This window comes from Rhizophagus irregularis, chromosome 14 (assembly GCF_026210795.1).
Source record: "Rhizophagus irregularis chromosome 14, complete sequence".
Lineage (NCBI taxonomy): Eukaryota > Fungi > Glomeromycota > Glomeromycetes > Glomerales > Glomeraceae > Rhizophagus > Rhizophagus irregularis.
Window position 1 is genome coordinate 3,839,701 of NC_089442.1, and position 25,487 is coordinate 3,865,187.

The 25,487-nt window shown below is 28.1% G+C and overlaps 7 protein-coding genes across 8 annotated transcripts; 6 read left to right on the forward strand and 1 right to left on the reverse strand.

The window, feature by feature from the left end:
• Nucleotides 1–1,016: 1,016 nt before the first annotated feature.
• OCT59_006535 (uncharacterized protein) lies at nt 1,017–4,938 on the forward strand (the record flags this gene model as incomplete). The annotated part of the gene is made up of 8 exons (XM_025318297.2): nt 1,017–1,936; nt 2,007–2,090; nt 2,181–2,293; nt 2,451–2,587; nt 2,660–2,839; nt 2,928–3,335; nt 3,420–3,758; nt 3,834–4,938. 8 exons carry the CDS (start codon nt 1,017–1,019, stop codon nt 4,593–4,595), a joined length of 2,943 nt encoding a protein of 980 aa, XP_025176506.1. The 3' UTR covers nt 4,596–4,938.
• Nucleotides 4,939–5,099: 161 nt separating this feature from the next.
• Nucleotides 5,100–6,393, forward strand: OCT59_006536 (uncharacterized protein). The gene is made up of 7 exons (XM_025318298.2): nt 5,100–5,227; nt 5,313–5,394; nt 5,475–5,491; nt 5,563–5,640; nt 5,735–5,843; nt 5,911–6,038; nt 6,126–6,393. The coding sequence occupies exons 1-7, from the start codon at nt 5,204–5,206 to the stop codon at nt 6,138–6,140; spliced, it is 453 nt and encodes a 150-aa protein (XP_025176507.1). The 5' UTR covers nt 5,100–5,203; the 3' UTR covers nt 6,141–6,393.
• A 402-nt stretch (nt 6,394–6,795) lies between these two features.
• On the forward strand, nt 6,796–8,788 carry OCT59_006537 (uncharacterized protein). Its single transcript, XM_025318299.2, has 9 exons — nt 6,796–6,817; nt 6,890–6,975; nt 7,038–7,097; nt 7,163–7,256; nt 7,357–7,451; nt 7,552–7,719; nt 7,785–7,846; nt 7,921–8,129; nt 8,214–8,788. Exons 1-9 carry the CDS (start codon nt 6,815–6,817, stop codon nt 8,658–8,660), a joined length of 1,224 nt encoding a protein of 407 aa, XP_025176508.2. The 5' UTR covers nt 6,796–6,814; the 3' UTR covers nt 8,661–8,788.
• Nucleotides 8,789–8,955: 167 nt separating this feature from the next.
• On the forward strand, nt 8,956–12,669 carry OCT59_006538 (uncharacterized protein; the record flags this gene model as incomplete). Of its 2 annotated transcripts, XM_025318300.2 has the most annotated exons (9): nt 8,956–9,214; nt 9,326–9,427; nt 9,553–9,831; nt 9,897–9,987; nt 10,059–11,080; nt 11,155–11,389; nt 11,475–11,915; nt 11,989–12,496; nt 12,561–12,669. In XM_025318300.2, the coding sequence occupies exons 1-9, from the start codon at nt 9,101–9,103 to the stop codon at nt 12,667–12,669; spliced, it is 2,901 nt and encodes a 966-aa protein (XP_025176509.1). In that variant the 5' UTR covers nt 8,956–9,100. The 2 variants fall into 2 exon arrangements, with proteins under 2 accessions (XP_025176509.1, XP_065998118.1); XM_066141320.1 differs by lacking the exons at nt 8,956–9,214; nt 9,326–9,427 and having other exon boundaries at nt 9,475–9,831.
• Nucleotides 12,670–13,257: 588 nt separating this feature from the next.
• OCT59_006539 (uncharacterized protein) lies at nt 13,258–14,472 on the forward strand. The gene has a single exon (XM_025318301.2). The coding sequence runs from the start codon at nt 13,388–13,390 to the stop codon at nt 14,303–14,305; it is 918 nt and encodes a 305-aa protein (XP_025176510.1). The 5' UTR covers nt 13,258–13,387; the 3' UTR covers nt 14,306–14,472.
• A 1,029-nt stretch (nt 14,473–15,501) lies between these two features.
• Nucleotides 15,502–16,075, forward strand: OCT59_006540 (uncharacterized protein; the record flags this gene model as incomplete). The annotated part of the gene is made up of 4 exons (XM_066141321.1): nt 15,502–15,570; nt 15,646–15,741; nt 15,815–15,851; nt 16,008–16,075. The coding sequence occupies 4 exons, from the start codon at nt 15,502–15,504 to the stop codon at nt 16,073–16,075; spliced, it is 270 nt and encodes an 89-aa protein (XP_065998119.1).
• A 7,053-nt stretch (nt 16,076–23,128) lies between these two features.
• On the reverse strand, nt 23,129–25,150 carry OCT59_006541 (uncharacterized protein; the record flags this gene model as incomplete). The annotated part of the gene is made up of 5 exons (XM_066141322.1): nt 23,129–23,299; nt 23,610–23,810; nt 23,879–24,157; nt 24,221–24,649; nt 24,794–25,150. The coding sequence occupies 5 exons, from the start codon at nt 25,148–25,150 to the stop codon at nt 23,129–23,131; spliced, it is 1,437 nt and encodes a 478-aa protein (XP_065998120.1).
• Between the last annotated feature and the right edge of the window lie 337 nt (nt 25,151–25,487).

Here is a 25,487-nt window from a genome sequence, read left to right on the forward strand (position 1 = left end):
TATCTTTTATGATTTCCCTTTTTGTAAATAAATAAAAGAAATCTAAACACAATAATTGTTTTTTTTTTAATATATAAATAAATTTGCATAAATTTGTACAACAAAAACAAAAACTAACCGAAATTAAAATTCCATAATTCCGAATTTTTTTTAAGCATAAAAAAGTATTAAAATTTCAAACGAAATAGATCATTGAATGTTTTCTTGGATTATTTATGCATATTATTTTAATTTTTTTTTAAAAAAAAGAACTATAATATTTGACGGCGAGATCGAGAGTTATTTAGTATATAAAATTTCTCGCCATGAGTAATATGATTTTAAATGATCTCTTATTTCATCAAAATCTAAACTTTGAGGTCATTCCACACGAAAAATAACATTTATTGTTTATTTGTTATTTGTTATATACATGCATCTCCTGTTTCAGAATGAAGTATAACCGACTCTTTACACAAGAAGAAAAAATGAGTGGTGTTTAAGTTAATTAATATAAATACAAGCACGCTACTTTTTGTTGTGTAATGTATTAAAAATAGCCATAATTTTTGTGCGATGTAATTTGTAACAATTTACACTGATCAACTTCAATTGTAACGTTATTGATATACAGTAACCAAAATTTTGTTTCCTTTACAAAAATTGCGAATTGCGCCGGCCTGTGCCCAAAAAAAAAAAAACGAAATTTATTTTCTTTTCAATTTTAATTGCCATAATTTTCAAGGCAATTTTTAAGATCATACTTTGATCCTTGGAAATATATATTTTTTTTTACTTGGTGTGTCGGCGGCGCTCAAAAAATATTACAATCTTTGTTTCTCTTTACCTTCTTTTCTGATAAGACTGCGTCTTATATTTATGTCCCAAACAATTGGTTTCTTGCCAAACTTTAATTTCCAACCTGCATCTTCATTCGTATTTTAAACAACAATAGGCTTTTTTTCATTTAATAGACTTGCATTGCAAAGGACAATTTAGGTAGTTGACCAAACGTTCTATATAGATCTATTTTTAGTATGGTTTCAGTAAATGATAGAAAGCAATTAAACAAATACAATGACCTTTCAATGAAAAGTTCTATAATTTCTCAAATACCTCCAAATGATAATTTAGCGAAAATCACGGCAAGTTTTGAAGAAATTGTTCAACCACCACCATATGATAATAAGTTGCAGTCATCAAAATCAAAAAAAACACCGTCATCATCAACATCAACATCACCAACAATTATATCAACACCTGAGTCAGATCCGGCAACGAAAATTACAAGGACAACTACAACCACTACGGTTACCACTGTCACCACAACGACCATATCTGCTAAAAATTCACCGGGGCAGGGCCCACTTTACCTTGACTTTGGAGACTTTAGTATATCTCCAATTGAGCCTGATAAGCTCGGTAGTAGTGGTGAAGATGGTAAAAACAAACATTTATCTTCATCATCCCAAAAAACACCATTAGTATCTCTTGACAATAATATTAATGTTAATGATCCTTCATCTATTACGATCGTCTCATCAAAAACTTCAACCGATCCCGTGAAAATTCAACAAGTTGAAGAACTTTCCCCTACTTCAACAACTTCTTCTTCTAATACACTTTCATCCGAATCACGGCGTCCTTTTCCTCCTCCTAGACTAGGATTAAAAGGTTATCAAAAATCTCATCTTGAAAATTCGGAACCTTTTAGTCCACGGAGGCAGCATTATCTTAAACGTATTGAATCAGCTCCTGTTATGCCTAATTTATCCAGTGATGTATATTATAGCGATATGCTTCTATCTACAAAGTCTATGTATAATTTAAATCATTTGGATCAAAAAAATACTGTGCCACTGGAAAATAAATTGAGTACTGAGACACCGAAACAATATCTCGAAAGGATGCAATTTACTTTATCAAAATCAAAACTTCCTTCCATGCTAGCAAAAAAGTATATTTTAAATTTTAAATTATGTTTTTTTTAAGTGTCATTCTGACTTAATTATTTACTATAACAATAGATCAGACTCTTTCCATCAAGCTGTTCTTAAAGAATATATGAATGCTTTTGATTTTGAAAAGGATCCTATTGATATTGCATTACGGTAGACAAATTATTTATTTTTTTTCAAAGAAAAAAAAAAAAATATTCCGTTGAATTCATTCTGACTAGAGTTTATTTAACTTCATTCCAGAAAATTCTTGATGGAATGCCACCTTCCAAAAGAAACGCAACAAATTGATCGTGTTATGGAAGCTTTTGCTAAGAGATATCATGAATCTAATCCTGACTTGTATGCTTCTTCAGGTATGTAAATTTTGCGTGAAATAAGAATCTGTTTTTCTTTTAATGGAGAAAATTTTATTAGCAATAATAAGTTGATGAGTGATGAAAATCAAAAAGAGTTAGCAAAGAGTTATCTAAAAGAGTTTAACCATTTTTTGACACATTTCTATACATGCAGATACCCCATACGTTCTTGCATTTTCTTTACTAATGCTTCATACTGATGCATTTAATAAGAGCGTTAAACGTAAAATGACAAAGGAAGAATTTGTAAAGAATACACGCATTGATGGTGTATCTTCTGAAATTTTAGAGGTATTTAGGATAGCAAAGTTCATGCTTTTTTTTAAAAAAAAATGGTTAGTTAAATATGAACTTTCTTGGTAGATCCTTTATGATAATATTACATTCGCACAATTCATATACGCTGATGATGACATTGACGTGAATGGTCAAACGATACTTGAATCGCCAGCAGATCATAAGCAATTAAGGATTTTTTCTTCTGCTAAAGAACGACGTAAATCAATGCGTATAAAAAATGATCCTTACACAGTTATTCAGACTGTAAGCAGTTTTTCGGTCATAATTAGCTATTAGATAAATAATAGAGAGAATATACATTAAAAATTATATATATATATTTTTTTTTCAGAAAATTCCAACCGAATTTAAACCAGCTATAAGACATTTAATTCCTATAGAGAATCCTTATCTTTACATGGGAACACTTCCGTCGTTGGATACTGGAAATTTGCATCGGGCATTTGCGAGTGCACCTTCGGTTAGGGTTACAGGTGTTCAAACTCGTCGTAATGGTGAAACTTTAAACCCCACAAATACTTCAATTCAACCTTTAGATGAAGAAGACGGTACTTTTGTCCTTAAAATAACCAAAGGCGGTAAATTGGGTAGAAAAGTGGACATGGTTGAAGGTAAAAAGAAGAGTGGGTTTGTAAGAAGTTGGAGGCAATACGGCGTGATATTAAGCGGGAGCCAACTAATGTTCTTTAAAGATGAAGTTTGGTTTAATACTCAGATGGCCGAGATATATGATTCAAAGGTACTTACTATATTAAATTATAATTATTCTCTGTGAGTTGACTTAATTTTTTGTTTCTTTCTTCTTGCTCTGTAAATATAATAGAAGTCGAAAAAGCCTCCAATTTTAAGACCTGATGTTATTCTCATGACGGCAGAATCAGTTGCTGTATATGATAAGACTTATACAAAGTACCCGCATGTCTTCCGACTTGTGTGTCCTAAAGGTCATCAGTATCTTTTCCAAGCTGAAAGTGAAGATGAAATGAATGATTGGATTACAAAAATCAATTATGCTGCAACTTTCAAGACCATTGGTTTGAAAATAAGGAATATTAATGTCCGATCAATAAAGGAAAAAAGGAATCCGCAAAATTTATTATTTAACAACAAACTTGGCGACCATAATTCAAATGAGGCTAATGGAAGAGCAAACGTTTTAAGGGTGTGTTAAAAAAGAATTAACAAATAATTTTAAAGTAAAATACTATAATAATATAATTTCTTCTTTTCTTTATAGTCTAAACTTGATGAACTCCAAAGTAAAATATCAGCATTAACATCACAGCTCCAATTAGATGTGCGTTTCAGGAATAATTTATTCCTTATGATACCATATAAGAACACAACACGAGATCGTATTATACAAGTTGCTCATGTAGTAGCTCAAAAACTTAAGCACACCTGCCTTGAGCTTAGTCGGCTGGTTTGCTATCATGAGATCTTAGAAAAAGAATTATGTGCCACTGTTATGGACGATGATAATTACTGGCAAAATAGAAGAAGTATGTACAGACTTGGTGAAAGCACTATGGAATTCGAGCCGTTTGGTAAAGATATAGTAGAAACAACTTTAAGATTTACAGAGAAACCTGAGACAGATAATGACAAGAAAGAGAAACATACTACCATGACCTTATTACCAATGTCTTCAACGTCATCATTGTCCACAATGCCATGCTTAACCCCAAGTTCTTCGATTACAGATTCTACGCCTCCAAGATCACCAGATAATGAAAGAACTTTCAGCATCTCACAGACTGAAGTTGAGTTGGAAATTAAACCTTCAGATGAAGATAACAGAAGTATCTTTAGAGATGATTCATCTAGCGTTATTAGTCTCGATTTTGAAGATGCTCAAGAAAGTTTTGAAGAATTTAATAGTGAAACAAATGAAAAAGAACACGAGAAATTACAAACTAGTGTACCTACAGTAGTAATTAATCATGAATACGATGATGATGATGACGATGATGTATTTGTAGATGCTGAAGATTGGTAATAGAATAGCGTAATCTAAGCTAGGAATTCTTGGGGGAAGGGAAAAGCAAAAGTATTTATTTATAGTTAAACTTTTAATGAAAAAAATTTTAATTATTTATTGTAAATTGTATTGATAATTTTTTTTATATATACATATTTTTTTTTGTGAACAAAAAAAAAAAAAGAAAAAATATTTAAAATGTAATTCTATATAATCATTGTTTCCGAATCTTATTTTTTCTATTTGGATTTAATGTAATTTAGATCTTTTTATTTGTTAATGGTGAATTTGATCATCAAAAAAAAAGAGAAAAATAAAGATTTAGAATAATTGTATCGATTAAATTTTCTTTAGTTATTAGTAAATCACGTGATAAAAAAGATATATTTACATTAGAATATTTTTTAGGATTAACAATTCCGGAAAATCAATGTGAATGAACATCGGTGCATCATTACGTAAGTTTAACAAGACTCCGATTTTTTATTAAAGCGGAATAATTTAGCTTTTATGATGCAATTCGACGATCAAAGTTTCGTTTTTTAAAATATTATCTTCTGCTGACTTTAGAATAAGCCATCTTTTTTCTTTATTATTCTTTGATTTATATTATAGTAACCACCAAAATGGCTCTTAAACGCATTCAAAAGGTGAAAAAATGATATTGAAAATATTGAAAGAGTTCTTGTCGAAAAAGAATATTTTAGTTTAACTTCTGCTTTTTAATTAAAATAGGAACTAAATGATATCTGCAAAAACCCGCCAGTTGGAATTAGTGCTGGACCTACTTCTGAGGAAGATATGTTCAGTTGGACAGGTAACTTGTATTTCTAAGAATATTATTCTATCCCTTTACTTTCGGTTCAAACTTACATCATTTTATACTTGACTTATTAGGTACAATTATGGGACCTGTAAGTATTACAGAATATTTCATATTCTAAATTAAATAATGTCAACTGAATATTGATTCATACTTAAACAGAATAATAGTTGCTACAAAAGTGGAATTTTCCGGCTAAAAATCGACTTTTCTCAAGATTATCCATTTAAGCCACCTTCAGTATGTATCTATTTTAATGAGATTTACAACTTATTTACCACCACCATTCACCATTTGAAAAATTAATATTATATTCTATTATCTTATTTGTTAGGTTAAATTCATCACTAGAATTTATCATCCTAATATTGACGATGACGGTTCTATTTGTGTAAATTTGTTAAAAACTGATGTTTGGAAGCCTGCAACGACGATCTCTCATGGTCAGTATAAAAATTTCATATTTCAAGGTTTTTTATTTATTTATTAATATTTCATTCAAATTTACAGTACTTGAAGCTATTGCTGATCTTCTTGAGAATCCAAATCCCGATGATGCTCTGGTTGCATCTATTGCTGAAGTTTATAATACAAATAGAGCAAAATTTACTAAGACAGCTAAAGAATATGTTAAAAAGGTATTAATTTCGGTGTCAAATTCTATTATTAACTTTTGTAACATATTAATAACAAATTTTTGCTCTTTCACATATTATAAATAAAAGTATGCTTCCTCATAGATAATAATCATATGCCGTTTGATTTGTACGATTTGTTGATGGAGTTTATCTGAAATTATTGTTTTGGGAAATAGACTTATATACTTATATATTTGTATACCAATTTAATTGTTTTTATTGCAATTTTGTAAAGAGAGATTTTTTTCAAGTAAAAAAAAAAAATTCTATTTGTGTCTAATTTTCTCTTTAAAAACATGTTACAATACAGCAAATCCCAACTAAAATTAATTACTCTTTTTGAATTCGTTACACCAAATTTCTATTTTCATATCCTTTAATAATTCTTAATTTCTATATTTATTCTAAGAATATGAAAAACTTTGCGATAAATCTGTTTTGAAGTTAGGCGGAATGTAAACGCGTAATAATTACTCTCACGAAATCGGAAATTGATGGCTTCCATAATAATCGAATGCTTTTCAGTTTGCACGAAAATGTTTAAAATATTTATATTTTACTCGAAATCAGAATCCGTGTGAATATGTAGTGACAATTTGTTAGAATTAGATCCTCGATTTTGCATTGTGCTTCTAACGCAACAAATCGCGACACAAGGTTTATTGATCGGCCTGATCATTTTTAAACAACTCTGATTGGATACTATTGAATGAGTAGTAAAAACTTGTTTCCTTGTATTTATTTAAATTCCAAGTTCAAAATACTTGTCTTGAAAAATGGTAAGGTTTTTGTGTATATTTTAGGTTTAATTAAAGATAAGATGATTTATAAATTTTATATTCTTTGTAAAGGATTTTTTTATAGGAATTACATTATATTTAGCGGTTCTCTGTTTCTTTATTTTTGTGTTGATAATGGGCCCGTCTTCACATTTCAGGTACGTACTTGCTTATACGAATCATTATAAATTTATATTTGACAATATTTAATTTAATTTAGAAATGGCCCAATTGGAAAATTAAATCATTTTTTTACAGTAACATTAATTGAATGGATAGGGTGAGTTAATTACGTTAACTTCGAATATTTTTCGATTTTTCTAAATTACTTTGTTAAAAATTTAGACATTCTTATCGAAAAGTTTGTGAAGGTCGTACAACAGAAACTTGCGATCGGCTTTGCGTTTATTTTATGGAAAAAAAAAACCCAGTGTTAGTGGTAAGAATGTTTGTTGTTTATGATAAAGTCTTACACATGATTTTTGAATTATTATCTACTTTTATATTGTATTCTAACAAGTAAATCGTTTTATATTTAGATAGTATATTTAACACTTCTAACAGGGTCAATTTTATTATTTTACATAACTGCATGGCCTAATATTCCTGGTCACTATCTTTCTGATGTGCATAAGTAAGTAGTGTACGTGTCAAGAAATGATAATTCTTTTTAACATTAAACTCAGACAATATATATGTTGATTAACTATAAATAAATTACATCCCTCAATTAGATATCTTGTTCCGATAGTTATATTCTTTACATATGCGTCATTTTTTATAGCATGTAAGAGTGATCCAGGCAAGGTTACAAGGGAGAATGTTATTAAAGCTTGCAAAATGTTCGAATATGATTTTTTGATATTCGAGCCAAAAGAATGTAAAACATGCCTATTTCTAAAGTAAGTTTCCTAAAATATGTAAGATCATTAAATTTATAACTTTTGATTAATGATTTTAAAATTAGGCCTGCTCGTTCGAAACATTGTTCTCTATGTGAAATGTGTGTCGCAAAGTCTGATCATCACTGTGAGTTGATAACTAATATTAATTATATCGTTATATTATTTAAGTGCAATCAAAATATTTAATTTTATATTCAGGTTCATGGATTAATAACTGTGTTGGTTTGAAGAACTATCGCTATTTCCTTCTTTTTCTATATGCTACTATTCAAATTTGCTTTTACGGTGCATATTTGATCTATCACATATTTTTGGATATAGCCAAGAAAATGAATTTAGCTGAGGCCTGGATTACTTCCATACAGACTGGAAGAAAAGTTAAGATTTCAACATATCAGGCTGCACTGGTATGCTAAATACTATTTAACATATTATTGGGAAAGATTTTGGTAATTTAATTAATTTGATATTGTTTTATCATTATTTACCAGTTTTTAATTCACCATGAAAGGGTTCTTGGTGCATTAGGTATTTTTGCACTTCTTGTTGGATTGGTCATATTAATTTTCTTTTGTTATCAACTTAGTTTGGTATATAATGGCACAACAGCAAATGAAGCATTTAAATGGGAAGAAATAGAAGAAATAATAATGACCGGAGATCTTTGGGTTTTTGAAAGAGAAATTGAAGAGGAATCTAGAAGGAGGAAAAAGAAGAATAAAGAGGTTTCAATAGTTAAAGGTAGGACAACTGCTATCTATTGGATACAGCCTGCTAGACATCGAAAAAATAAGTCATCAGAAGGTGAAAGCGAAGCTAATGGAGAAAATAGTAAACAACTCGGAAGGCAAGTCAAATCCATGTCTGAAGTACGCAATATTTATGATAAAGGACTTTGGGGTAATTTTAAAGAAACGGTATTCCCACCTTCTTTATAACATTATTCAAATTGGTAGTTACAGTATAATATATTTATTTTTTAATAATTTGTATATTTGTGAAGATTAAATCCATAGAAACTATTTTATCACATAAATATATTGATTAAAGATATAAACATTTACAATAATTTGTCATGTGAATAGTGAATAACAATCGATGTAAAAATAATACCGTGACTTTTTTTTTTGTCAAACTTTATCCTAATCAGTGATTAAATCAGCAATTAATCATAGTGTAATCTCGTGAGTATGATGATCAAAAAGCCCGACTTTTTTGAATTTTTCGAAATTTATTGATAATAAATTTTGGTATGATACCATATCATAGATATAAACCTGGCGAGAAAATTTAGGTCGAGAGAACTGAAGTAAATAGCTTGCGTGTTCAAAGACAATAAATTTTACTGTGAATTTTCATCAGACCAAAAGATTTGACTATGACTACTGATACGACGGAGAAGTTTTTAGCCGAAGTGAATACTTTATATAATTCGCAAGACAAAGTAAGAAGAGAGCAAGCTGACTCTTGGTTACAAGCTTTTCGGAAGACGGTAAATTATTGGCGATTGCTGATCTAAGTTAATGACAACAAGCTTTGTTAGATTTCTTCACAAGCATTATAAAGATTCCCACCTTTTCTTTTATAATGTCGTCAACTGCAGTCGGAAGCTTGGACGATAGCAAATCAAGTGTTAAGATCTCCTCAATTAACACCTCAATCGGAAGCGGCGCGTCATTTCGCAGCAGGTACTTTTCGGCAAAAGGTATGTTTTTTGTATTTATTTATTTTTTTTTCTTTTAAATCTTTGACGCGTTACTATTCAATTTATTCAATTATTAATATTTTTTTTGGAATTAACCTATTACATATCGATTATTAACAATAAAGATAATTCTTGACCTACATCAGCTCGATGCAACAGCTCGCAATAACCTCCGTGATTCTCTTTTAGAACTACTCTACCAATATCGTTCTGGTCCTCGATCGATTGTTACCCAATTATGTATTTCCCTAGCGTGCTTAGCACTTCAAATGCCCGAATGGCAAAATGTTTTACACCAATTCACAGAATTATATGGTAAGAACCCGGAAACAGTAACTTGTTTGCTCGAGTTTCTTAAAATATTGCCAGAAGAGATTAATACAAATAATCGAATACCTATATCGGTAAGTGGGAACTATCTTGTCCTTTAATTAGGATTTCGTTATTATAATTCAATTAATATCTATAGGATAAAGATTATCGTGTGCGATCCAGGCAATTGTTGACTGATAATGCCAATGAAGTTTTACAAATGCTTTTGGTTTATTTACAAAACTCGGGTAATTGTATTTAAAAATCATTATCTAATTAAGTTACAATAATTATATCCTAATTTATTATTGGCTTTTAGGTACAAATACTGATTATCAAAAAAAAGTGTTTGAATGTTTTCATAGCTGGTTACAGTCTGGAGAAATTGCAATTGGAACTTTAGAAAAAAGTCCATTTTTAGGTCTTTCATTTGATGCTCTACAATCGGATGAATTATATGATATTGCAGTTGATGTAGTATGTGGAATAATTAATGAAACGCGGGAAATTCCTGAGTCAATGCCAATAATTGAGCAAATATATCCAAGATTGCTGCCTTTGAGAGCAGCATTAAAAAGTGCAATGGAAGAAGAAGATGACGACAAAGTACGAGGATATTGTAGAATATTCACACATGCCGGGGAATCATATTTGGATCTTGTGGTTCAGCATGCTGACGATTTTAGAAGTATTGTAGAAAGTATAGTTGAGTGTACAGCTTATCAAGATACAGAAATAGTTAGAATAACCTTTTATTTCTGGCATCGTTTAGCCGACACATTGTATCAACCACGTCACGCGAACATTAGAGATAAATTTAAGGATATATATTCCAATTTGGTTGATATTATGATCAAACATTTGCATTATCCAAAAGATCTTTCAACTTGGTCTGCTGAGAAACGAGACGAATTCCGCGAATTTCGGCATGTAATGGGTGACGTTCTTAAAGATAGTTGTTTGATTTCTGGATCTGCAGAGTGCTTGTCCAAACCATTTGCCACTTTATCAAGGCAACTCGCAGATTCAGCAAATGGAAAGACTGTAGACTGGCAAGAAATTGAAGCACCATTATTTTCTTTACGTGCTATGGGATCTGAAATAGAGGATGAAGAAGACGTTTATTTGCCACAAATTATGCAACTTTTGCAACAACTGCCAGATCATCCAAAAATTCGTTACGCAGCTACTTTGGTGATTTCAAGATATTCTTATTGGACTAGGTTTCATCCACAATTCATTCCATATCAATTAAATTTTATTTCTTCTGGATTTGATAATGAAGAAGTCTCTGCAGCAGCAGCATTAGCATTGAAATATTTATGTAAAGATTGCAGTGAGGTATATTTTATATTATTTTAATTTTCATTACTTTTCAAGTTGAATAATCTTTATTAACTCTTTTGATTTTATAGCTGCTGATTGAATATCTTCCACAACTTCACCCTTTCTATCTTAACGTTACGAATACACTTCGTGGGATAGATTTATTTGAAGTGACAGAGGCAGTTTCGCATGTTGTTGCAGCTGTTCGTCCAGCAGAACTACTAAAAGCATTACAAATGTTTTGTCTTCCAATCGCACAATGGCTACATGAGTTTGCTAATAAGGGTGCTTCTGCGACCGATAAGGAGATTAGGTTTGCTTGTGGTAAGCAAGATTACCATATGATTTATTGTTGAATACTTTTAATTTTTTAAAGAAAATATTAATATAATCTCCTTCTCCTTCAAAGATAAACTCGAACAATTTTCAATAATTATTAGGGTAGTTGCTGACCCCAAAAAAGAAACCAGTACGGCAGATGTGAATACTGGTCTAGTTCATCCTTGTATTACTATTATACAAGAATTATGGCCTGTATTTGATCTACTTTTGGTTCATTTTGGATCTGATTCTCATTTATCAGAGAGTCTTTGTAAATGCTTTAAATACTGTGTTGTGTTTTATCGAATTCCTTTTAGACCGTTGCTTCCTGACCTAATGGAACGTTTAGTTACAGTATTTGGTCAAACATTTTTGAGTTGCTATTTGTGGGTTGCAACCAAGTGTGTTCAGGAACATTGCGATGGTGAAGGAACAGAAATGACAATGGCAATGTTATCTTTTGTTGAAAGATTAAGTGTATCAATGTTTAATCTTTTGAATGGAAAAAAACCTGCTGACATCCCTGATGGTATTTTAATGTATTTATATATCAAAGTAATTTATAGTCGTCTATTTTAACAAAAAAAAATTTTTTTTTATAGTAATTGAAGATTATTTCCGTCTTAATCTTGCGCTATTTGACGCACCTATTACTTATTCACAATCGGCCATATTCCCATCAGTATTTCAAGCTGGAATTTCATGCCTATCAATACAACAACCTGATGCGCTATTTGCTATTATTTTGTTTTTTAATAGGTTGCTTAATTTTAGAGAAAATCAAAAACAGCAACGACCACCTTCCGGTGTACAAACTAACGTTACTATTACTCCCACATCACCTACGGAAGCTTCTCTGAGTGCAGCCTCAGCGATTCATGATACTTTATGGAAGCAATACGGTACTTCATTCCTTGAAAACATATTCAAAGGTCTTATGTACACTTTTCCAAGAGATATTCAACACGCCGAGATTCATGAAATATTGTCGGCTTTGTCTAAATTATACCCATTGGAATGTAAACAATGGATATCCGAAATTATTCAGCAACTACAAGATTCTAATTTAACATCAGAAGCAAAAAACAGCTTTATAAAAGATTACAATTTGTAAGTTTATATTTTGTTCGAATATTTCTAATTTATAAGATTTCACATTAATTTTTTAATATAGAGCGATACAAGAACAAGATTGGAATAAGCTACGACGCATCACCAATGACTTTATCGCTGTCTTTAGGCGGAGACATCTAGCTTCTAGGCAACGCAGGGATAAAGAGTGAATTAATTGAATTTAGCTAACAATTTCATTATGTTTTAAATTAAATTTTCAGAATGAGCAAAAAATTGCAAAAAACATAATCAAACCAAATAATATAGGATTCATTTAGGTAAAGTATTGTACAATAGTTTTCATGATACAAGAAGAAATATGCGAATTAAGATTATTTCATGTTAAGTTATTTTTTAATTTGGCATCATGAAGTCTATTCATTTTGCTTTTTACTTTGTTAATTATTATTATTTTTTTTTCTTTTTTTTTTTGAATGTGATTAATAAACTGTTTGAATGATTTTTTAATCGTCATTCGCTTCATTATATTTAAATATATAAACCACTTTAATAAATTAGTAAATAAACTAAACCTATATTAATTGTAAATAAACCCAAAAAACTGTTTCTAGAAGCAAAAACGCCATACGACACGTGGCGATCATTGCAATAATATTCCGTAAATACTTTACTGAGAGAATTTCTATAAATTCCTTTTCTCATTCATAAACTATTGTTTGTATTACAGAAAATTGAATTAACGTTCTATTCGGATGATTCTTTATAACTTATTCCAAATACAGTTACTGTATTTCGATAATGCCGGAACCTCTAATGATCCATAAACTCCGATCAAAAAATTATAAAGACATTGAGAATTGAACCTTTTTCCTTACTTCTTTCCCTCTTTTCAATTATTTCAATTATTTCTTTTAAATTAAATTAAAGATGTCACTTACTTTATATATAGTAAGACACGGAGAACGTATGGATCATGTAGAGCCAAGTTTTGTTTACACTTCACCTACGCCTTTTGATCCACCATTGACTCCAAGAGGAAAACGACAAGCCAAACAAACTGGTTCTTATATTTATACACTTCAACAAGAATCTATTTCTAATGATACAAAAAGGAATGCAAAATTTTTTATTATAACAAGTCCATTTGCACGTACAACAGAAACGGGTATCGGTATTGCAGAAGGAATATCTGCGTCAGAACCAAATTCAAAAATAAAATTTAGAATTGATTCGTCATTAGCAGAATGGCATACTTCAGCTTATTTTCCTCAAGCTGTACCAAATAGTATCATTAGCAAAAGGTTTGAAGAGATACATGAGAAGAGTGGCAAAGAAGATAATAGTAATTATCCTTTTGAAGTTGATTTTTCTTATACACCAGTACTTAATGAACTTCCTAAATATCCTGAAGGAATACATGAAGTACTTAAAAGATGTCAAAGTGCTTTGGCAGGAATATCATCTCCATTCATTCAACAAATTAAACAAAGTAGATCATCTGAAGATAGTGAAAAGTTAGATACTGATGTAGTATTAATTATGGTTACTCATGGATGGTGCTTTAATGTTATTCAAGAAGCTTGTTCTAAATCTGCTGGTTGGAAGGAAGCTGGATTTTGTGCAGTATCTAGAGCTAAATGGATACCAAAAGAAGATTCTGAAGGTGTTGAAGGTGGTGGGATCCCCGATATCACAGTCAGTGATGTTAACGATACTGATGACAGTGAAAAAACTGAAATTGAAAGGAAAAATGAAGAAGCTATTAATTCTTTAAATGCTGTAAATCCTGATGGAAAATGGATCATAGACGTCAGTGCAAATACTGATCATATAAAAGGAATTTAAAAATATTACACTTTATTTTTCTGTATATTTCATTAAGCATTTTTTTGTTGTTAAATAATATAAAATGAAAAAATAAATAACTTGTTTATAATTTATGTAAAGTCGTATAATAAACAGATTCAATAAAATTTATACTTTAACAGCAAATTTTTGTTTCACAGGTGGCTACACAAAATTATTTTTTTTGCTGAAATATTGATCTAATTGTAAATTAATAGTAATTTATGAGTAGAATAAGTTTCCTTAAATGCAAAGTTTGGTAAATACAAGTTTTACATATTTATATTTATAAATGTCCAGTATTTTTTTAACTGACCAAATTATAATTTTGGCCGGAATTAAATTATGTAATAATGGTTACCACTTATAAACTCTAGCAAATTCCCTTTAATTTTTTACATTAAATTGTAAATTCAGAAAATTCATTATATAAAATTATTTCTTAAATTATATATATAATATTAATAAAAAAGCAAAAAGTAAAAAGTAATAACTTACAAAACAAGAAAGTTTCAAGTGTAAAAAGCAAAAATTATAACTAATTAAAAGATAAATAATTAATATTATATTATATTACAATTGTTATTGTTTTATTACTATTGATAAAAATATAGTTATTTTTAACAATGCAGATATCACTTTGATAGATACTTTACTTTTAGTTGTCAAAATGAATAGTTATTCAATTCTTTAATAATAATACACTAATGAATAACTTTTTTTTTATTAATTTATTATAAATGTGGTCTTGTCATATTATAACTACTATGCTTACTTACATATACTAAACTTATAAAAATAAGAAGAATAAAATACATATAAGAATTAAGCATTATGAAACATGACTACTTTCTTTAAAAAAAAATCGATCTGTTACCTAAACAATCATATCATCATTACAAACAATGATACAAATAAAATTTTTAGGTAACTGTCAAGATCCACCTAAAAATTTGCCCAATGCAGTTTTAACTAGAACCTGTATTTTTCTTTTTAACTAAAAGCTAGCTACATGTAAATACTACCAGGATCCTGAGCAATATATATATAGGTAACAAGAAAGGTCAAAATTTTTATAATAGCTCTACGCAAGGTTTTTATTAAAATAAATAAGCAAACTCAACATGTGACTTCACAAATTGCCCAAAAATAAGCAATCTAACCATATGACTTTTAATAAGCAAATCTATAGGCCCATGCATAAATATAAATTACAGGATGCTATTGGCTTAAGAGATCAAAAGCAGCGCTGGCTCAGCTATTTAGTAATTAATTATTTTAGCTTTTTAATAAAAAGTTAAATTTATATTTTATTATTTTACTCATTATTTTTATAATAGGACATGATGAAGGAGCGTCTTTATGAGAAAAATGTGGATTTTGCTTTAAGTTATAGAATCCAAAAGACCTTGGTAACATCCCAAGTTGTTCGTGCTGTAAATATTGTCTTTTATTATTATTATTTTTTTTCAAAAAGTTTATTGATAGCCAACTAACTTTTCATTGTAGTTTAAGAAGAAAGCTCCCGATTTTCCTGTAACTGCAGGTGACTGAGCTGTTAAAGAAATGTTAATCAGTACCATTTAAAAAAAACGTGAGTTATAATAATTTTGTAAATTATTTGTTTTATTTTTGTTATTAATCATTTGTTATTTTATTTTTAGGATACTATTTAAACAAAAAAAAAATCGATCTCTTCCAGTGCAAGAAGAGGCAGCAAAAGAAGTGCAAGAAAAAGCGGCACAAAAAGTGCAAGAAGAAGTAGCATGACAAGAAGAAACACGAAGAACACAAGAAGAATCTCCAGTACTTCCTCTGCAATAAGAATCTTCTTTAGAAGCACCACAAAATAGCCAAAAAAAAAAGGAAGACGTGAAAGAGGTAGAAAATGAAAAATATAGATATTAAATACAGTCTATATTAGTCAGATAACCCGTTATTTGCAATTTAAACATGTTTAAATAATAAAAAGTAAATTTTACTTTATCATTCCTAATAAAATAATGGTTATAATGCTGGTAGAATTGAATAAATCAGATAACCTATTATTTGGTAAATTTATTAATTCTCTCTAAAAATAGTTAAACGCGGATTATCTATTATAATTAGTGTAGTTAAAAATAGTAAATATTGCATTATTTATTAAGATCTTTTATTTATTTATTACCGTTTGACTTTTTTATCTTTAGTATTTATTTTTCTTTCTTTTATTAAACTTTTATTAAAAAGTACTTTAATACTTTGCTTATGTGTTTATTTTTTGTTAAAAAGTTACATTAATATTGTGTTTATATTTATCAATAAAAGGTTTTTAAAGCTGTTAAATAGGTATGAAAATAGAATATATTTATATTTTCAGATTCTTTATCACACAATATCCTATTGTGAAGTCTAAAGAGTCAGTTACGTATCTTCTTTACAACAGGGTGTGGTTGAGGCTTACTAGACTATGATGTTACTTAAGGGAGTATGTAGAAGATATTCGCCAAATCTCATGTTATAATTGCATCAGTTATAGTAACGTATTTTTTTTTATATTTCGCAACGCAATATTACAAAAATTAAGCAAAAGATAATTTAGTAGATATGTATCAGTCTTTATAAATTATTGCTATTCCATAACTATCTTTTTATATTTTTTACTTTTGAATATATATATTAGAATAATATACCATATGTATTTTTTCATATGATATTCTTTTGGGTAAGTAGATCTCAAGTTATTATTATAATAAAGTACAGAATAAGTCTTTTGTAACTGTCTTTCTTTTCATAATTATGTTCAATATTATTTATGCATTTATTCAAACCATATTATCTTAAAAATGAATTCTTGATGTTATTAAAATGTACACAAAAAATTAATTTATTATAATTAAAATAACCTTTTTTAACACACTGAAAATAATTAAAATATAATTAAACCATATCTATAACATGTATATTAAATAATCTTTTTATTATCAAAATGTACAATTTATTATAATTAAAATAACCTTTTTTAACGCACTGAAAATAATTAAAATATAATTAAACCATATCTATAACATGTATATTAAATACTCATTGCATAATCTTTTTATTATCAAAATATACAATAAATATTAGTTTATTATAAATTAAATAATCTTTAATTCAACTAAAAATATACATTGTTTCGATTTGAATTATAATTAATATATTATTAAAATGTATGTAAAGTATACTGAAATTGCATTTTAATATATTCAAATATACTTTTTAATATATAATATATCCGTTTATTATACTTAAACTAAAGTAGAAATTAATAATAAAATAAATATAAAATATTTACACTTAAAATATACTTAAACGGACAAAATTTAAGGATGTTTTGTAGGTTATTTCCATATCAAAAACAATATATTTAAACATATTTTCAGTATTAATTATGTATATAATTAACTTATAAAAAATATACCCAAATTATACTTAATTGCCGATTCGTCTAAGAACGGCACTGCGTTACTAATAAAATTCGGGGTTAAATTTGCCGATTTTGTGCTAGAACACAATCTTCAGAAAAGGATATTTTCATAGACGATATATTAACTATAAATAAAGTCATATGATATACTGAAAAAATACTTGAAAAAAAAGAATTTGCAAAAAAAAATTATACGTTCATATGCAAAATAATGAGTTTACTATGTACGCGCGTCAGATTTACACCTTAAAATGTAAGAAATTTCAATATTTTATTTTACTATATTATGTTATTTACATTACAAACATATATTTTTTGGCTTTCTAAGCTTTTTTAAAGACTTTTTTAAAATATTTTTCTTTATAGAACTAGTAAAAAATCGAAGGGTACTTTTATTTGTGAAATGGGTGAAATGGGTGAAAGTTTATCCCGTGCGTGAGATGTAAAAAACGGGGTTTTTTATTATCGTTAATATCCCCGAATTTTATTAGTAACGCAGTGCCGATTTTAGACGGATTGGCAATTAAATAATACATTTATTAAACTTTATATATTATTAAAATTCAGTATATTTTCAGTATACAATTTTTCTTCCTGGGTTGGGAAGGGTATCTCCTACCGCTATGAGCTTTCACTCCATTTTGTGCCTTCTCTGTATGAGGATTTTATAGTGATTATGAAAGGGTTTGGCTTTTGTTTTTATTTGCTTTTAATGTTAATACAATGATAATATAATATGGATATTTGAGAAATTTGATAGTTATATCCATACGGGTGAGTATAGCTAATTTAGAAAATAGTTTTCATTTTTATAAAGCTAATTTTAATGTAAGCATATATAAACCATTAAATTATAAAATAAAAATAAATAAATAAATAAGAGTTTACAATATAATGTTCTAATTCTAAATCTGTTAAATTTGAATTGATTCTTCAATCTGGATTGAAGTCAAATATCTGTATCTGATATTTTTAGACAGATGGATCCATTAATAAATTCAGATGGTAATCTTAAGATACTGATTCAGATGATATAATTATTTTATATTTCAAATAAAGATTAATAATGATTAATGAGAATATTACAAAAATTTTATTGGATGAATTCAAATAAATCTTAAATTAGGAATAGATTCTTTAAAAAATTTTATTATAATATTTTAGTTTTCAAACTTTCTTTTTTAAAGAAAAAATAAAATAATTGTATTTAATAATAATAATAATAAAACTAATCAGAATTCTTAAATCATAGAAAATGGTTAAAAATTTAAGTGAAAAAAAACCTTATATAAGTTTATTTAATAGATGATTATTTTAAAAAGGATACAAAAAATTAAAAAGTTTAATAATATAATTAAGTATCCAAAAGCTTTAATCTTTTATAATCAATAATTTATGATACATATACTTTTACATTATTAATATTTATGCAAAATAAGAGAATACAAATAAGATTTTAAGATTAAATTAGATATCTCTACTATTTAATTTTAAAAAAGTCTTTATTAAAATAGGACCCCGCTTACTTCTAATAAAGGTCTCCGGGCAAAATTTCAGATTTACTAGTAATTTTACCAACCTTTCTTATCTCATAATTTTACCATATATATATAGTAACCTTTTAAAATTATATTAAATTTTACCTTAGATTTTCAGAGACCTAAATTTTTTTAAATATTAAATAAACAAAATATTTTATAATCATTACAATAAATTTTAAAAATTTTTTATTTTACTAAGTTTAATTCTTATTCTTTAAAGATAAATAACTTTTATTAGTAAAAAAAGTACTTTGAATTACAAAAATACTATAAAAAAAATCTTAAAGACACACATCTTTAACTTTACTTCGAAACTATTATTCACTTACTTTCTTTAAAAAAATCTAATTAATTTTTTTTTAAAAAAAATAAATTCGTAATTGGTATTATTATGAAAAAATGCTCGTACCCCATAAGTATTAATCCAACTGCTATGAAAATATTTATCTAAATATTTTCGACCTTGCCGAACAACTTTACTTAAGCATGAAAAAGTGATTTCATTTGACCAAAGTGCCCAAATTACGCCCTATAATCACTGATCGGGAAAATAAAAAAAATTAAAAGTGCGAAAATTGCTCGTATTCCGTAAATATTAAACTGATTCTTATGAAAATTAATATTTAGGTAGTTTCGATCTCGCCGAACAATATTACTTAAGCTTAAAAAGGTGATTTCATTTGACTAAAATGCCCAAATTACGCTCCGAATTTAATAAACAAAAAACGTAAATTTTAAGTTAATATTAAAATAAAAAAATGCTCGTATGCAATAAATATTACTCCAACTGCTATAAAAATTCAAATATAAGTAGTTCGACCTTACTAAACAACTTTCTTAGATAGTAAAATATGATTTGATTTAACCAAAGTACTGAAATTAAATTCTGAAGTTGCTAATTGCTGTACGAATTTTTATATTTTAAAAGCTAATTTTTGTAATAATTTTCAAAAAGATAGTGCTAATGCAAATAAAATTAAAAATATAAAATGGTTTTTACAAGTATAAAGAAGAGAATAAATTTTTTATTTTGAGAAAAAATTATAAAACGTATATTACCAAATATTGTAATAATTGTTGTACAATATTTCAAATTAGTATATATAAGGTAAATATTAAATTTTATATACAATTTTACTTTATTATTTACCGAAACATTTGTAAACTTATATTTGATTTTACCTTATAAAACCGGAAACCTATTTTAACTTTACCTTACATATCCGGAGACCTTTATTTGTCATATATATAATTTTACCTTTATCTATTAAGAGACCTAAAATTTTTTTTTAATATAAATTTTACCTTATATTTTCGGAGACCTCTATTAGAAGTAAGCGGGGTCCTATTAAAATATAATATTATTTTTATAATTTTATTTACTTTTTATATATAATTAATATAAAAAAGTAAATTTCAATACTACAATTCACTTTTTTTTTATATAAAATCAATATAAAAAATGATTGAATCCTAATATTGCAACTCACTTTTGTTATATAGAATCAATAATTTCAGGTCAATAAGTTATTCAAATTATATTAATGTTACAACTTAAATTAATAAATTCAGGTGAGTAATCAGGTCAATCTGTCAGATTACTTGAATTTAGTCAATTTATTCAAAACTCTATGTTCCATTAATTTGCAGAAACATATACAGTCAAACCTTGATATAGTAAACCCTTGATATAGTGAATTTTTCAGACAACTATAATAAATTTCCCTTACTATAATGAATTAACCAATCAAATCTCTTAAAATCTTCACTATAGCCTTATAGCGAAGTTGAAGTCTGGAATCTAGGGTTCGTTATAACAAGGGTTGACTGTAACTAACTATATTTATGATCGAAATAAATCTGCATTCTTTGATGAAAAAATTAATCTTTTACATAAATATTGGATAGTATTGGATTTGAATGTGATTTTATATATTCTTTAAAATTAAAATCATTATTATTAATGATTAAATATTAAATAATCTACAAGATTACCAATTTAATTCTAATCAAACTTGACTTTTTTTAATTGCATTAACAATTAAAGTAGTTAGATGATCTGTTTATTATTATATAAGAGGAATTACACATATCATGTAATATTCAGTTTTACTCCCCTCCCCTTTTTTGTCAGATTTAATAACCAATCAAATTATAATATTTATAAATTATATAATTTTATTAAGTATAACATAAGATTTTGGTTATTCCCTTTCTCTCTTTAATAATCACGTAATATGTATGTGTAAGTAAGGTTGCTTGTCTAAACCTCTTCAAAATCCTACGATTAGTTTCGTCAAAATTTTACTATAGATTTATTATAGTTTCGGCAGAGTTTCGGCAGTTTCGGCATTTATAATAAGTTTCGGCAGTTTCGCCTTTCTCCAAAGTTTTGCCAGTTTTTTAATATAACTTTAATATAGTTTCGGCAGAATTTCGCTTTTCGGTGAAACGCCATCTTGCCTAAACCCCTAGGTTTCGGCAAGCAACTTTATGTGTAAGCTTTTTAACCATCTTATATAATAAATAATAGATTAAAATTTCCAATTTTTTTTGAGTAAAATTGCGCACTAAAATTTTTTTAAAGAAATTAATATGATAATGAAAATCAAGTATTTAAAATAGCAATATTACTTAAAAATATAAATAAACTTAATAATTATGATTATTTGAAAAGAAAGTTAGTAGTAAATTAGATGTAATGAAAATAGATTTGCTATTTTACCATATGGAATTATTTGAAACTATATATAATACTTTTAATGTCAAAAGGGTTGATAAATAGGTAAATAGATAAACTGTACTGTACAGTCAGCTAAACTGTACTGTACGAAAATATTTCAGCCAATCATAACTCATTATATACTTTTCAATTTTTTTTATTTATTATACAATAAAATCTGATTGGTAAGTTCTCACTTTATACAGTACAGTTTATATATATACTTAATACAATATTTGTTACTACTGTCAACAGTAATGATTATAAACACAGGTCAAAAAGTAAAAAATTAGTCACCAATCGGTCACCAATCAGGTAGTTGATTGGTAATTGATTGATAACTGATTGGCATTTTCGCTAAATACCGGTACCACTCACCAATCAGGCAGTTTGCTAATAACTTCTGATCTAGTGATCAGAAAAGAATGAAATATAGCTCATTAGAATTGTCTCAACAAATGGTAGTAAAATCACATTTCTAGGATTAATAGTTAATAAAAAATTAAATAAAATATAAATGACACAGGTCGAAAGCTGCCAAATCGGGGACCATCTAGGCTATCCTAAAAGGACCTAGATGGTTCCCGATTTTTTTTTATTTATTTTTGCAGGGTATCCCGATTGGTAACTATAAAATGGCCCCAATCGTTAACGAGCAAGGTTATCAATAAAGCACTTATTGTTTCGCAACTGGATATCAATAGGATTGACCTTATTGTTATCCAGTTTTTTTTTATTTACTTGTTAGATTAACCTATTGTTATCCATTTTTCTTATTTAGTAGCTTACCGATTGATGTCATTTTGGTTAATTGTATCAATATATACACATAATTTATTAAAAAGTAATCAATAGGCTATGTCCGATTGTAAAAAAATTAAAATATAGAATCAATACATGCTTTCGATTGATTCCAAATTGCTACTTAATTTATCAATTTATTATATCAGATTTATATTACACGCAATTAATTAATTTCAATTTATTATATATTATTAGATGTAAAATTAGCAGAATATTTGTAATATTAATACTACTAGTCTAAAATATTCTATATGACTAATATATTATGATAGTTAATTAAATTTTATATAAGAATTTTAATAAGAATTTTATTTGACATTATGGATCCCTTCAACCGATTTTGGTTTCTTTCTTTTCGAACGGAAGGTCCCAATATCATCATCATCATTATGGATCCCTTCAACCGATTTTGGTTTCTTTCTTGAATGGTGTCCAATATCATCATCATCATCATGGATCCCTTCAACTGATTTTGGTTTCTTTTCGAATGGCGTCCAATATCATCATTATCATCATTTTCTCTATATTTCTTTAACTCCCCAGTTATAATCGATAACATCGATCCTTTGTATCCAGATCTCGTTCATCAAGGTGCGTTTAATGGAGCAGTTTCCTCCCCCGAAGCATACTGAGAATTATCAAAAACTCGTTTTCATCTTCTTTTATCAACTGTTTGCTGATAAAATAATACATCCAAATAGTCTGTTAAAAATATTCGCAACTAAAAAATACAATCGGATTACCAAAGTAGCTAATATAATGTACAATTTGCAAAAATTATTTACTTACGCAATCACTTCTCCACTTGATATCTCGTATTACAATACGATTTTCATTTGAATCATTGTCCGAATCAACTTCGGACTCCTCTGGACTATGATACGCATTTTTTAACATGATTGGATTGAGTTCCGATTTCTTTAACTTTGAGACAATTGGATCGTCTAATAGTTGTAAATGTCTGACCATGTTCGTTCGTCTTATTCGTTTCTATTCTCTCAATTTTAATGGCTAATTAGCTAATGTTTCATAAATAAACTCAATTAATATAATATTACCTCGCTTTGGCGTGAATTGCCATGTTTTCTTTTGGTTTCTTCAGTTTGCTCAGATTCGGATTTCTCTTTTTTTAATAAATCTTCTCTCTGATGGCGGTGGCGCTGATAAATCATTTCGTATAGCACACCTTCGCTAACCGGATACGCGTTGGTATCTAACACTTTGAATAGAACGGGAATGATTATTTTCGTTACCAGATCCTTCTGCGACTCGAAAGTTTTATTGATGTCGAGTTGACTGCCTGTAGGCATACGTTTGATATTCCATTTTACTTCTCGCTAAATATTTATTTGTGTTAGTTTCATGCATTTAAATAAATTCGAAATTAAATAATTACTTACACGCAAGTTATCTTTCGTATCTTTTGGTAATTCTGTTAAACTGCGATAAGTTACTTTCCTGGGAGCAGCTGGACTAGAATCAGTTTCCAATCCGCTAGTTCTCTCTGAACTTGAATTTGACCGAGAATCTGATCGAGAAGTTGATTGTTTTCGTTTTCTTTGCTTCTTAGACTTCTTAGATTTGGATTTCTTTTTACTATTCTTGCTATTTTTTTTTGGTTGGTAGCTTTCATCATCGGAAGAAACGACCTCAGTAGATTTGTTAGAAGCTTTAATGGAAGATGATTTCTTAGACTTCTCGGGCATCTTGGATTTCTTTTTACTTGGTTGATGATCTTTTTTACCGCTTTCATCATCAGAAGAAACAAATCCAGTGGGTTTGTTCCTAAAATCTTTAATAAATAATGACAGATTTGATGTATCCTGGAGCTTTGGCGCTCGATTCTGGTACCTTTAATGTTTGCTCTTTACCGCTCTCATAATCAGAAAAAACAAATTCAGTGGGTTTGTTCCTGGAATCTTTAATAAATAATGATGATGATGTATCCGGAGGTTTGATTTCAATTCTGATACCTTTGATGTTTCTTTCTTTACCGCTCTCATAAAGAAAACAAATCCAGTGGGTTTGATGGAAGCTTTAATAAATAATGATGATGTATCCTGGAGTTTAGTATTTAATTCTGATATCTTTGATGTTTGCTCTTTTTTACCGCTCTCATTACTATCAGAAGAAACAATTTCAGTGGGTTTGTTTGAAGCTTTAATGGATGATGATGATGTATCCTGAAGTTTGGCGCTCGGATTCGATATCTTTGATGTTTGCTCTTTACCGTTCTCATTACTATCAGAAGAAACAATTTCGGTAGGTATGTTGGAAGCTTTAATGGATGATGACGATGTATCCTGGAGTTTGGCGCTCGATTCTGACATCTTAGTTTGATTATCTTCATCATATTTCCTCAAACATTCTAGCAAATATGTCAACCGATTACTTTCACTAGTAGAAATTTTTGAATTTTTTTCTTAAATGAAAAATTGGTAAATAGTTAGTTCGTTAAATAGTTTCATATCGTTAACGAATAGACGATAAAATTGTTGAGGTTTCGTTAAATACTCAGATAATCGTTAACAAAACAGACGAAAAAGCGTTAAATAGTTTTATATCGTTAACAAATAAACGATAAAATTGTTGAGGTTTCGTTAAATACTCAGATAATCGTTAACAAACAGACGAAAAAGCAATGTTTTATATTCGTTAACAAAAAAC